At 56.0% G+C, this 13,726-nt stretch overlaps 2 protein-coding genes across 4 annotated transcripts; both read right to left on the bottom strand.

The window, feature by feature from the left end:
* Nucleotides 1-294: 294 nt before the first annotated feature.
* Nucleotides 295-7,453, bottom strand: ADPRS (ADP-ribosylserine hydrolase). Of its 2 annotated transcripts, none has more exons than XM_039251754.1 (6): nucleotides 7,207-7,453; nucleotides 4,090-4,186; nucleotides 3,615-3,822; nucleotides 3,328-3,512; nucleotides 2,257-2,357; nucleotides 295-1,040 (listed from the first exon to the last, which is right to left on the bottom strand). In XM_039251754.1, the coding sequence occupies exons 1-6, from the start codon at nucleotides 7,424-7,426 to the stop codon at nucleotides 496-498; spliced, it is 1,356 nt and encodes a 451-aa protein (XP_039107685.1). In that variant the 5' UTR covers nucleotides 7,427-7,453; the 3' UTR covers nucleotides 295-495. The 2 variants fall into 2 exon arrangements, with proteins under 2 accessions (XP_039107685.1, XP_039107686.1); XM_039251755.1 differs by having other exon boundaries at nucleotides 747-1,137; nucleotides 7,207-7,452.
* Nucleotides 7,454-8,132: 679 nt separating this feature from the next.
* TEKT2 (tektin 2) lies at nucleotides 8,133-11,900 on the bottom strand. Of its 2 annotated transcripts, none has more exons than XM_039251687.1 (10): nucleotides 11,842-11,900; nucleotides 10,820-11,028; nucleotides 10,617-10,742; nucleotides 10,213-10,418; nucleotides 9,553-9,696; nucleotides 9,357-9,471; nucleotides 9,108-9,215; nucleotides 8,834-8,977; nucleotides 8,590-8,669; nucleotides 8,133-8,431 (listed from the first exon to the last, which is right to left on the bottom strand). In XM_039251687.1, the coding sequence occupies exons 2-10, from the start codon at nucleotides 10,973-10,975 to the stop codon at nucleotides 8,218-8,220; spliced, it is 1,293 nt and encodes a 430-aa protein (XP_039107618.1). In that variant the 5' UTR covers nucleotides 10,976-11,028; nucleotides 11,842-11,900; the 3' UTR covers nucleotides 8,133-8,217. The 2 variants fall into 2 exon arrangements, with proteins under 2 accessions (XP_039107618.1, XP_039107619.1); XM_039251688.1 differs by having other exon boundaries at nucleotides 10,820-11,031; nucleotides 11,842-11,879.
* Nucleotides 11,901-13,726: the final 1,826 nt, after the last annotated feature.

Below are 13,726 nucleotides of genomic sequence, written 5' to 3'. Positions count from 1 at the left end.
TCCTGCTTGGGGAGCAACCCATGGAGAAGTCAGGCTCTGAGACCACGGACGTCTGGCCTGTTTTGCCCACTGCCTGGGCCACTCTGACCACAGGACCAAACCATGCCCCCTCTGCCCTTTCTGGCGGAACAGCCGTGCAGCCCACAGGAAGAACTGGGGGGGGCCTGCCTGACACCCCAGCAGCCTTGTGTTCCTGGCTCCTGGCAGAGCCGATAAAGAGGCACCAGGCTTGAGAAGGTCAAGGGTGGGGTGGAAGAGAATCCATTCAGGGCACAGGAGAGATTTGGCAACCAGTGGCAGGATTTACCAACAACTGTTTATTGCTGGGAGTTCTGCTGGAAGCTGTTACTAAGCCCCATGGCAGTCGAGGGCCAGGCATCTACATCAGCTGGGCCCAAGTGCGGGCTTCCCGACCCTGTAAACTCACTGCCCGGGGCTCGGCCCAAAGACGTGTTCTCTGGGAAACTGGCTAAATCCCAACACGGAGAAATGATGCTATTGCTCATCATTTCTGGCCCCCTCCCAACCCCATGTCTTAGATAATAAAGGAAAATGCCACAAATACCCTTCCAAGATCAGAGCTGCCTGGATCCCTCCCACGTGCCCGAGGCGCCAGGCTTGCCTGAGGCTCTGCAGGGAGCCGGAGCCCGGGCTTCGTGGAGGCACCGGCCCCCCATGCTCATGGTGCTGTGGCCTCCCCCAGAGGCCCCACCCCAGCGGTGTGCTCTGCCCACAGGGCAGGATGATGGAGGCAGCCACCCGCGCCCCTGGGGAGCCTCTGGGTTTCCAATCTGAACTGTAGTTGGTCCTGCTGGACACAGCGGAGCCCCAGCAGCTGTGGCCCTCACAGACTCTTCTGGAAGAGCCGGTGCAGGCTCTGGGCCAGGACGTCTGTCTCCTCGTAGCCCTCGCAGCTTTGCTGCCAGCTCTCTGGCACCTGTTCCATCCCATAGTAGGCCCCGGCAATGGCCCCAGCCATGGTGGCAATGGTGTCTGTGTCGCCCCCCAGGGAGATGGAGTAGATAAGAGTCCTTTGGAGACTGTTGAAAGCAGAGGGAATCTCGGGGTCAGGCTCCATGCAGCGCAGGAAGCAGTAGATGGCAGTGGGCACAGATTCAAAGGCAGCAATGCCATTCCCTGTAGGGAAACCAACGTATGGAGACATGGCACTCACCCCCTCTCTATGTCTCCAGGCTTCTTCTGGTCACTCACCCCAAGCGAATACTCTCAGCTTCAAGCCGGGCCGTGATTCAGACCATGGGCTCTAGAATTAGACTACCCAGGCTCAAATTCTGGCTCTCCCTCCTGCTAGCCATGGGATCAGGAAAGTTCCCATTGGGTACATGGGTGGCTCAGTCAGTTAAGGGTCTGACTTCGGCTCAGGTCATGATCTCCCGGTTCATGGGTTCGAGCCCCACCTCGGGCTCTGTGCTGACAGCCAGCTCAGAGCCTGGAGCCTGTTTCAGATTCTGTATCTCCCTTTCTCTCTGACCATCCCCTGCTCATGCTCTTTCTCTCTCTCTCCTCTCTCTCAGAAATAAATAAAAAACATAAAAAAAAAAAAAAAAAAAGGAGGGGCGCCTGGGTGGCTCAGTTAAGCATCCGACTTCGGCTCAGGTCATGATCTCACGGTTCATGGGTTCGAGCCCCGCGTTGGGCTCTGTGCTGACGGCTAGCTCAGAGCCTGGAGCCTGTCTTCAGATTCTGTATCTCCTGCTCTCTCTGACCCTCCCCTCCTCACGATGTCTCTCTTTCTCTCTCTCAGAGATAAATAAAACATTAAAAAAAAAAGTTAAAAAAAAAAAAAGAAACCCTTGTTAAAAAAAAAAAAAAAAAAAAGGAAAGTTCCCTAATGGCTAAGATTCCTGTTTCTGGGATTTGACACCTCAGGCAGAGAGGGAATGAAGTCCGAGACTTTCACAGGGCCACAGGTGAAGTCCTGCACGGTGCCCAGAACACAGGGCGAGAGCCGTGTAAGGAAGCATTGGTTATCAACACCCACTGTCCAAACCAGTAGCCACCTGCCATTTCTGGGGACATTTATCTGTAAGGCTGAAGCTGCTACGGCCCTAGAGGAGCCCCAGAGCAGGAAGGTGCTGTGCTTACAACCCCACATGGGGCCTGCACAGAGCTGGCTCTGCTGTCACAGCAGCCCCAGGCAAAACCACGAGCGCGGGCACGCCGCCAGGGTCCCGTCTTGCCCCACGACCAGGCCTAGCCGTGAGGATGACGGATGCAGTGGGGGGGCCTACCCACCTAGCTCAGACACCACCTCCTCTCTGGACACGGAGTCCTGCTCTAGAAGGGCTCCGATCTTCTTCAGTCGGCTGGAGTAGGGACGTTCTTCCATGCCCAACCTGTGGGGCAGGGGTGAGATTTCAGTGAGGCCGGAGCCAGGAGGAGGGTAGAGATGGAAGGCAGGGGAAGGGGTGTGGGAGGGCAAGGCAGGATGTGATCAGGCTGACACCCAGCACAGATTTCTGACAAGAAGTGGGTCTTTTTTATTCCTCTGGTATTCTAAGAGCCTCGAAGCAGAGTCAAGGCAAAGGGGCTCTTCACCCTCCTCCTAAGAATCTGCAGTTAAAGAAGGGAGGTTTCAGGGGCGCCTGGGTGGCTCAGTTGGTTAAGCATCCAATTCTTTTTTTTTTTTTTTTAATGTTTATTCAGAAAGATTGAGAGGGAGGAGGTGGTGGAGGGGCAGAGAGAGAGGGAGACAGAGAACTGAAGCAGGCTCTGCGCTGACAGCAGTGAGCCCAATGTGGGGCTCAAACTCGTGAACCTTGAGATCATGGCCTGAGCTGAAGTGGGATGCTTAACCGAATGAACCACCCAGGCGCCCCTCTTTTTTAAGTATGTGAGGATTTAAAAAAATATTTATTTATTTTGAGAGAGAGTGAGAAAGAGAGCGTGAGCAGGGGAGGGGCAGAGAGAGAAGGAGAGAGAGAATCCCAAGTAGGACCCACGATATCAGCGCAGAGCCCAACGTAGGGCTCGACCTCACAAACTGTGAGATCATGACCTGAGCCGAAATCAAGAGCTGGACGCTTAACTGCCTAGGCCACCCAGGCGCCCCAGCGTCTGACTCTTGATTTTGGCTCAGGTCATGATCTCACGATTCATGAGATCAAGCCCTGTGTTGGGCTCTGCGCTGACAGCTCAGAACCTGCTTGGGATTCTCTCTCCCTCCTGCTCGCACATATGACTGTGCGCGCTCTCTCTCTCTCTCTTAAAATAAATAAATGAACTTAAAACTATGGCCATGCCAGAGGACCCCGCCACGCACGCACACCCGTAAATATCCAGCCGGCCTCCACCCCATATACTCACTCCCTGGCATCCGAGACAGACTGGGCGTCACTCTCCAGCTCTTCCATGTGGCCCAGGAGTTGCTGGAGGAAGTGCTCACTGGATGACTCCCCCTGCAAAGCCAGGTGCACGGCCAAGGCCTGCAGGATGGCACCATTGTAGCCCAGGGAGGAGGCGTGTGTCAGCTGGGCCGAGAGCCGGGCAAACTAGGGCAGAGGCAGCAGAGGCAAAAGACGCTGTCACAGAACCAGACCTGCAGAGAAGAGGGGTGGCGGGGGAGAGCCCGGCAGCCAGCCCGCCTGGATTACCTTCTGCACGTCCTGGACGCTGCTGTAGGCCAGCGAGATGCCGGCCACCCGCATGGCACCCCCGTTGCCGTAGGAGCCTTTCCCATTAAACTGGGCCCGGGCAGGCTCGAAGACGTCACGGCACTTGGGGCTCAGGAGCTTCTTGAAGACAGTGACTACTCCGGCGCCGTAGCCCCGGTCAGGGTCTTTCTTGTACTCCTGAGCAAATCTAGGGGACGGAATGGAGACGGGATGAGGAACGAAACGATGCCTGTCAGGGCTGGGAGAGAACTCCAGCTGCCAGGAAAAGAGGAGGCATTAGGGACCCGAGGTGCCTGTCCCAGCAGGGCTGTCACCTCTGGCTTGGGAAGGCGCGGCAGCATCACAGCGTCCTGCTCAGGTGGGGGCCCAGCATGCACTGACGACACCGCTCTGGTCAAGCAGCACAGTTATTCTGCCCACCTGCGTTGCCTCACCCTGGGCTCCGCCCTCTCACCTGTGAGCCATGTCCACCTCGTCGAAGGCCTCCTTGGCCAGCAGAGACTGCACGAGGGCCCTGGCCATGGCTGTGTCGTCTGTGTAGTACAATGCTTCTGCAGGGACAGGGCGGGGTGGGGGTGAGACCACACTGCAGGGGTTGAAGGTGGTGGCTTTGGCCTCCTGCCCGCTCCACCCCCCTTTTATTTTTTTTAAATGTTTTTTTTAATTTATTTTTAGGAGAGAGAGAGAGAGACAGTGTGAGCAGGGGAGGGTCAGAGAGAGAGGGAGTCACAGACTGAAAATAGGCTCCAGGCTCTGAACTGGTAGTCAGCACAGAGCCCGACGCGGGGCTCAAACCCACGAACCGTGAGATCATGACCCAAGCGAAAGTCGGACGCTTAACCGACTAAGCCACCCAGGCGCCCCTCCACCCCCCTTTTAAAGTAAGCTCTATGTCCAGTGTGGGGCTTAAAGTCATGACCCTAAGATCAAGAGTCCATACTCTACTGACTGAGCCAGGCGCCCCTGGCCGCCCACTCTTATTTGCCAGTTCAAAGATGCCAAGATGCCAGAAGTAAGTCTCTCACTCCCACCCAGTTTCCTGAGCTGCAGGCCCTGGGATTTTCAGCAATTGCTTATTCTGAGTCAGTTATGACCTGCTGACTTCTCAAGGAAAATCTGCTCCCTCCCACCTGCCCTGACTGTAGCTCTCCTGCTCCAACCCCACCCTCCAACCCAGCCTATGTGTGCAGCCAGAAAATTCTTTCTCAAAGCAGACCATCACTTTCTTCAACTCACTCTCCTGCTCAAAATGCCTGTCTGTCGCTTTCAGGATTAAGCCAGATTCACTGCCTTGGCATCCCTTCCCTGTAGCCCTTCCCTCCGCATCTCTTACATCCCCCTGCACCCCTCCAGAGCCCCAGGGCCAACTCTGGGGCCCCGGCCGAGCCTCCCTCCACCCGCCCCGCTCCTCCACCACCTCCTCCTCCTCCTCATCGGTGCTGGTGCCGGAAGCACTGCTCTGGCACATCTGACTCAGCAACACCGGTTATATGAAGATGTCCCAAGTAGGCTGTGAGCCAGCAAGGGACTGGGACTTGGTTATACTGCAGGCAGAGGGCTACAGAGAAGGAAGCACACTTTCTTGTGAGCCCCAAGCCCCACTCCTCTCTGTGTATCGCAAGCCCCCCTGCCTCACTTTCTCCTCTTTGCTCTTAGGAGGCTCCCATCCTGGCTTCACAAGGAAGAACGGTCAACAGGCTTCTTGCCCACAGCCACACTCTTTCGTTACCCCTTGACCAAGTGAGTCTCTCTTCTCGTCCACCCAGCCCAGCCCCTCAGGGGACTTGTTCTTCCCCTTCTCTCCTGGCCCCTCAACCCCTCCCTGTGTGGCGCAGCAACACCCATTCTCCCTTTGTGTGGTTCCTGCACCCTTCCCTTCCTCAGGGACCCACTTCTCTACCATCCTCAGCCCGCTTGATTCGGGTAGAAGGTTCACCCCACCAGTAGCCTCCTCAAACAGCACACCCTACGCCTTTGTTCAGGGATGGAAAGAGGGCCAAGCCAGACCAAGAAGACGCAGTCTGGGACATCTGCTGGGGCTGCTGCAGACAGACTCTTCCTCTGCTAGGGCTGCTGAGGGCACCCCACGGGGAGGGTCGGCCAGAGCAAGCGAAGCCAACGCGGAAGAATGTGGATCTGAATGAGAGGAGCTGGGTCTTGAGGACGTGACCTGAGCTCCTGGATTTCAGCTCTGCACGAAGCCAGACCTACCTCTGGACTTCGCAGTTATGTCACCCAATGAATTCTCTTCTCGCTTAGGTGGTTCTGAGTTTTCCGCTACTTGCATCCAAAAGGTCCTAAAACACCTGCCAACCTAAAATGTTTTCCCTTCATCTTAGCATCAAACCAAAGATGAAATGCGAAACCTTCCCTCCATCTTATCTTTGCCTCAACCATGGCTCCTGGCTGTTTCCCATCATTCCAGACCTCACTCTATTTCTTCCTCTACTTCTTCCTAAACCCCCTGAAATCTAACTTCCAGGTTTCAACGTTCTACTGAAAATGCTTTCTTTTTAATGTTTATTTTTTTATTTCTCACAGAGAGAGACAGACAGACATAGACAGAGAAAACAAGCCGGAGAGGGTCAGAGAGGGAGACACAGAATCTGAAGCAGGCTCCAGGCTCTGAGCTGTCAGCACAGAGCCCAATGCGGGGCTCCAACCGACAAACTCTCAAGTTGGACGCTTAACCAACTAAGCCACCCAGGCTCCCCATCTACTGAAAAGGCTTTTCGAAACCAGACTTCGTTCTTCTGAACCTCTCTGTAGCATGACACCACTGACTAGTGTCATGCAATTCTCCGGGGGTACTGCTGACACCCATGCCCCCCGCTTGAAGTCCCATCAAGCCGTTTCTCTCTCTAGTTCCTTTTGGTCCTTCAGGGTTCTGAGTATGACCCCCTTTTGCTTACTATTCTACATGCTCTCCGAAAATCATCCTCCCCTTGACCTCAGACCTGATGCTGGTCAGAGGCCTGGGCGAGGACCTGAGAGCACAAGGAGAGCAGTGGAGGCGAGCCAGACTTGATACACGTGGCGCAGCACTGCCGACGCCTGGGCTACAGCAAGCTGGGGTGAGAGGAGCTGAGGGCAGAACGCAAGGCCAAGGGCGGTAGAAGGTGACACTGGAGAGTCAGGCGAGGGCCGGCTCGGTAGGGCACGCTACAGAATCTGGTTCTATTCTGAGGGTAAGGGGAGATCCCTAGAGAGCTTCCTGCGGCAGACGCCCCCGTCACATGTGTTTCCGAGAACGCTCCCTGATGGCTGGAGAATGTGATTCGGGAGAACTGGGTAGAACGGGCAAAATCGGCAGCGGCGTGGACACTGGACAAGGCGCAATGCAGGAGAACACCTGGGTTTCCGGCTTGCAAGGCAGAAAGGATGGTGCTGCCAGACCGCGATCTGGGGCGAGACGTGCGAAGCTGGGCCTCGAACGCCGACGCGCTGAGTCCGAGCGGCCTGTGGCTCATCCAGACCCGCGTGGCCTTACCTCCGATCCCCGTCCCTCCCGGCCCGAGGACCCCGCGGACCCCCGGCCTCCGCGGCCTCACGTGCTCCCGGCCCCGCCCACCTGTCCGCGCGCTCCCCGGCGAGCCCGGGTCCGGCTCCAGGCTCTGGACGTGACGCAGGACTGACGTCAGAGTGACGGTATCGTGCGCCTCGTACACGGAGCCCACGCAGTCCCCGAGCAGCGCGCCAGCCAGGCAGCCTCGGAAGCGAGAGAGGGAGCGGGCCGCCCCAGCCCCCGCGCAGCCAGCCGCCGTCATCGCCGCCGCCGCCGCCACCGCCATCCGCGCGGAGCAGTCGCCACTTCCGGTACGGCCGGCGCGCGCCCCAGGGCAACGCTTCCCGCCAGCCCCACAGCGCCGCCCAGCGGCCCGGAGCCTCGGCGTCTCTCCGCGCCCACAGCGCCGCCCAGCGGCCCGGAGACGCAGCTCTGGCGTCAGACATCACTGGTTTGGGCCTGGCCTCCGTGTTTAGGCCCATTCTCCTGTAAATGTCACAGACGGGGCGGGCCCCGCCACTAAAGGGTCCCTGAGAGGAGGGCACTGAGCCAGAGCAGCGGACCATGGCAGCCCTTCAGGCCACTGTCTCCATCCCCCCTCCCCCTCCTCGCTCCCGTGGCCTGCTTTAAGGAAGCCTTGCTCTGGGCCCCCTCAATCCCAGCCCTCCCCGGGGCTGTCCCAGCTCTTGGCTCCCTCAGGCCTGTCCCCCCACCTCCCACAGCCCCCCACCTCGGGCCTCTCCTAGGCATCAGGAGGGCAGACAAGGGTCCAGCTGGAGAAAAGCGGGTGAGCAGTCATGCCGCCGCTAGAGCCCAGGGGATGCTGGCCTAGTCCAGAGAGGGCTTCCCTGAGGACGGAGGAGGGAAGGCATCAGAGTGAGAGCAAGGAGCTTGTGGGGATGACGTTCCTCATCTTTGCTCTTCCACACACAGGAGGGTTGGGAGGCCTCTCGCTCCCTGCTGGCCACATGCAGCCGCACCAGAAGAGCATCTGGACTGAGTACCACATTTATTCGATTCATTCTCTCCACCCACCTCCCTCCTTCCATCTCCCATCTGACCCTCGGCCCCCCAACACTAGACCAGCTCCAGCTGGCAGCTTTTGAGTGGACTCAGGGTGCGGTTTGTGGTCCGGCTGAAGGTGTCCACCTCAGGCACAAACTTCTCAGCAGGCACAGTCAGCTTCCGACGGGTGTCCATGCACTTGGTGTCCAACAGCATGGAGTTGGCCTTGCAGGCGATGTCAGCCTGCAGCCTGGCCAGGTGCTTGTAGAGGGCGTCCAGCGCGTCCCTAGGGAGGAGGCATGATCAGCCCATCACCCCTGAGTGGCACTGGGAGCAGAGCTCTCTGGCCTTCCGTCAGGAAGACTTCGAGGAAGCCAGAAGGCAGCAAAGGCCCCGTGGGTGGAAGGGGTCTGCCTCCCCCTGCTGCCCACTCCGCAGACTTACTGTGCTTGCGCCAGCTTCTGTTTCAGGGCAGCGATGGTTGCCTCTAACTGGTGAACCTCATCCGTGAGGCCGTACTGTGCCTAGAGAGGGGGAGTGGGTTGGGAGGCCCAGGTCAGTGTATTCTCCTTGAGTTTGGGTGTTGCCCTCCACCAGCACCCCTGCTCCACCAGGAACATGTGCTGGGGTGGGGAGTCCTGAGGAAGCCTTGGCAGGGACCCCGTGTCTCACTGAGGAGCCTGCGCACCTGGTCCCGGCAGAGCTCCACATTGGGCCGGTAAGTTCTGGACTCCAGTCGGGTATGGCATAGCTTCAGGCTCTGTAACTTTCTGCGCAGATCCTCCTCCAGGTGCCGGATGTCCTCCTGCAGCTCGGCGATCTCGTCCAAGGTCTGCAGGGACAGGGTGACTGGTCTCCACCCGCTGAACCCACCGTGGTGCACCCCGCCCCCAGGGCTTCCTGTGGGCTCTCGTCCCACGGCAGGATGTCCGGGCCCCGGGGACTAAGCAGAGGAAGCTCACATTCTTCTCCTGCCACCGGAGCTCGCTGTACACTTTCTCCATCTCCCGCAGCCTCTTCCTGAAGGCAAATTCTGTTGCGACCCTCTGGGCTTCAAGTTCATTGTTGGTCTGAAGGACGGGAGGCAGGGCAAGGGGAGGCTGTAAGCTCATGGCCATTGAGGAAATTGCTCAGGTAAGGGGATGGCCACAGGGAACAAGTGGGCCACCAACTGGCCGTGGGAGAGCAGGGTATGGGGAGTGGCCAGGCACCTTGGCAATAGTTAGGGCGATGGCCTCCCTCAGCTCGATCGCTTCTTTCATCTCAGCCTCTGCCCGGTCCTTGTTGAACTGGCTGAAGTCATCCCACTGCTGGAGGGTAGAGGAGCTGCGGGTAGTAGGAGACACCGAGTCGTAAGAGTATGGCCTTGTGAAGTGGGGAGAAGAAACTGGGGGAAACACTTCTTACCCATTGGGGACACGTGTGGGATTAATCTTCAGAGAGATGTTGGGGGACTTGAGGTTGAGAGAGAGGCAGCCTCTGTCAATGTCCAACGTCTCCATTTTGTCCCGGTGGTCAGAGTTGAGCTGCTGTCGGACTTCCTGCAGGAGGCTGGGGAAGGGCCAGACTCAATCAGGAACCCTCCCCCCAAGGTCCCAGGACATAGCCCCCATTGTACTGAAGGGACATGAGGGCTGGGCCAGCTGGGCTGACAGTGGAGCTGCTGCAACAGAGACAAAGACCAGCACAGCTGGAAGAGCTCCCTACGGACAAATCGGTGACACCCACATGCTGGCACACACTCACGGGGACACATGCATGCAGCTACAGCCACGGGGGCTCACACACACATGCGCACAAGAAGGTCCTTGGGGGTGGTGGCAAATAGGCTTCATCTCTCATGCTTCCCATCTGTTGGTGATGGCAGCAGGGTCGTGGGAAGCATTCTGAGACCGTGTCCAGGTGCTGGAAGCGGCAATAAAATCAGCGAGTGGTTTCTGCCAGGGACACAGCAGGGGCAGGAGGCAGCCTGAAAGCCAGCTGCTCATTACCCACAATACACACTTCTCACGGAAGACACACAGCCTTCAAGTGCAGGTGAATATGGGAATGAGACGGCTCCCTTACCAGAGCTTCTCGAAGGCCTGGCTAATCTTTTGTTGCAAGGCCTTCTTGGTGGCATCAATGACCTCCACCTCTTTGTGCAGCTCTTCCTCCACAGGATCCTTCACCACATCAATGTCGCGCCGACTGTCCCGCAGGGTCAGGCACTCGATTGCCACATCCAGAGGCAGGTTCTTGGCCTGCAGGTTTTGCTCTGTTGACTCTTTCATCTAGAAGGGGGGACACAGGACGCTAGTGGGACATCCACGGGGAAGTAGCTCTCATTTCCACCTTAGCAGAGGGGCCAGTAGGTGACTCAGACAGACATGCCGCCCAATACCCCCATCAAAGGTGCATGGATCCCAAAGTGGGGAGGGTGGGGAGGTCCTTGCGGCAGGGTCCCCTGGCACCCTGCCCTGGCTCCCTGCCTGTGTTAGGGCATCGATCTCAGCATCTAAATCTGTCAGACACTTGTCCAGCGTCTCCTTCCAACGGTTGACAGTATCAATCCTCTCTGCCAGCCGAGTCCTATTGTCATGTTCATCCCAAATGGTCTGGAAGAGACAAAGACAAAGAGGGTGTAGGGTTGGGGCTCTCCCTTCGCCCACCAAACTAGGCTCTGGCCTCCAACCTGGTTGTTGGTCTCATTGCGGAGGACCCGGGCCTCCTGGCGGATCTGGTGTGAAGCATCTCGCTGCCGCTCGGCATTGGTGGACAACAGGTAGCCATTGGTGTGCCAGTCGGGCAACTGGAATCGTTGACTGGGCTTGACGCTCAGCGTGGCCATGGTGCTGGGACCGAAGGGTCAGAACACCCTAGGCCTGTTCCGATCGCCCACCTCTGCTGGCGAAGGAAAACGAGGCTGCAGGAGACCACTCAGGAGATCCTGTTCTGGATCAAAAGTCCCCTCCAAAGGATGTGCTTCTTTCTGTCCATCTCGTGCAAGACCGCTTCCTGCGGGAAGCCTACCTGGGGACAGCCCTGACTCTACTAGCTTTGTGGGAGGCGTTCACCAAGTTTCCTCCCACCCGTCCATCCACAGGCACAAACTCCTGGACCCCGCGGGTCCTGGAAAATGGTGAAAGGGGACAATGGAATCCGTGTGTGTGTGTGTGTGTGTGTGTGTGTGTGTGTGTGTGTGTGTTGCCAAGTCCTTCCTGAGGCTGGAGGAGGGAGGGCAGTTAGCAGAGAAAATAGCCCTTAATCCAGGTTCCACCCCCACTTCCAACAACCCAGTGTAGTGGAACTTTCTTTGTTTTTTTCGCCCCAGCTTTGGGGCCAGGACCCTGGGGCTCTAAGAGGAGAAGCCCTGCTCTCCATCCAAGGAGAGGAGGAGCTAGTTTTGCAGAGGACACAGGTTGGTGCTGGGGAGTTGTGTGTGTGTGGGGGGAAGGATGGCTCCACCTCCTCCCCTCCGCCTTTTGTGGGAGGAGGAAGGGAGGGTATGTGAGGGCTCCCATTGGGAGGAACTGGGGTCCATCTAGGTCCCAGCCCAGCCCTCTCTGCCCTCCCCCCCCCCCCCCCCGCTCCCGACGTTCATCTTTGATTTGAATCGATATACTGGCGCAGGCGCCGAGAAAGGAGGAGGCGGGGGAGAGGGAGGGTGCTCGGCTTAGGGAGAGCCCACCCGCCCCGCTCGGCGAGTCCTCTCACCTCCAGCCCCTGTCGCACTTCCTCCTCGCGTCGCAAGCGCCTCTGTTCGGCGCCCCCGGTTGCTAGGCACCCGCCCTCGGCGCTCGCCTGACCTCCGCCGGCTGTTTGGTTGGCCGTCGCCGGGCGGCTCCGCGGGGCGGAAGGCTCGCCGGGTCCAGGACAGTGGGGGGCCGCGGGGGTCGTGGGGGCGTGGGCGGTGTCGAGAGGAGGGCATCGAATATCCCGTTTACTCCATTTACACGTTAAACATTTATATTTTGATAAAAGTTATGCATCGACATGGTAAAAATATATACATATTTTATAATACATAATATATACAGTATATATATGCAGTATACACACATAAACACACAGTACATAAAAATGTAATCTCCAGCTCAGGCTCAATCCCCAGCAGGTAGCTTCCAAAAATTATATACTATATATTAATATAATTAATTATTATGTTAACACACATTATTGACACACATTCTTTTCGTCCTGGATTGCCCAAGAATTGCATCCCTCTGCTTGATGGCAGAGATGGAATGATGCTTGTACTTGGAGAGGTCGCATCCCTGGGAGAGGTAACTATGGTGTTAGAAGCAAAGCTCGAAATCCAGCCATTTTTTTTTGTTTTAGGTCTTTTAGTTCCAGGATAGTTAACATCCAGTGTTCTATTAGTTTCAGTTGTACAATATAGTGATTCCACAATTCTAGAGGAGCGCCTGGTTGGCCCAGTAGGTTAAGCTCTGACTCTTGATTTCAGCTCAGGTCATGATCTCCCCGTTTGGTCCTACCTAGGTTTGAGCCCTAAATCAAGGTTCTGCACTGACGATGCAGCCCCTGCTTGGGATTCTTTTTCCCTCTCTTTGTCCCTTCCCCGCGCACTCTCTGTCTCTCAAAATAATAATAAAACCAATTCTATATATTACAAAAATCCAGTCTTTTTTTTAATGCTTATTTGTATTTTTGAGAGAGACAGGGAGCATGCGTGCGAGTTGGGGGTGGGCAGAAAGAGACAGGGAACAGAAGCTCTGAAGCAGGCTCCATGATGACAGCAGAGAGTCGCATGCAGGGTTTGAACTCACCAACCATCAAATCATGACCTGAGCCAAAGTCCGAGGCTTAATCGACTAAGCCATCCAGGCAATTTCAAAATCCAACTTTTTTTTTTTTTTTTTTTAAGAGAAGGCAAAAGAATTCAACCATACCAGTACTGTTCTAGGCCTTGGGAAATGTTGACATTTAATACTGACAACTAATAGGGGAGGCAGGCACTATCCCCGTTTTCACAGGCAGTTAGAGATGTGAGTTTGGAGTGCTTGAGGAAGACTGAGGCTAGAACATTTCCCAAACTTCCTGACCGTAGAATATATTTTTTTCCCCACAGAATATTTTCTAAACTCTAATATATGGCTCACAAACCAGACATGCATGGGACTTTGTGATATTGCTCTTTTACTAGGATTAAAGAAGACAGGGAAAAATAGGTATTGGACAGACTAATTGCTGGAAGAAATTAAGAAATTTTAGTTTATGTTTTGAAACATTTTGTAATAGAAAGAAGTAAACAAACATGGCAGAATGGTGTTGGCTTTGGCGTGTATCTCTGACTATGGTGGTAGCCTTGGTGTTCGTGACTCATAAGGTTCCTGTCCATCCTGGCCAAAGAAAGATGATATTAGCAGAAAAGGTCAGGCAGCTGATGGATTGGACCAAGAAAAATGGAGTGATAAGAATGAGTGATGCTATGTTCTATCATTTTGTACTAGATACACCAGGAAACCACTCTGTTATTGTGATGTTTACCCCTCTGCAGTTTAGATCATGTGAAATAAGCAGAAGTACTGAAGAATTTCAGATCTTGGCACATTCCTGGCAGCACTCCAGTGCATTCAAC

Source organism: Hyaena hyaena, unplaced genomic scaffold, assembly GCF_003009895.1.
Source record: "Hyaena hyaena isolate Hyena2069 unplaced genomic scaffold, ASM300989v1 scaffold_397, whole genome shotgun sequence".
Taxonomy (NCBI): domain Eukaryota; kingdom Metazoa; phylum Chordata; class Mammalia; order Carnivora; family Hyaenidae; genus Hyaena; species Hyaena hyaena.
This window is presented reverse-complemented; position numbering and strand designations above follow the sequence as displayed.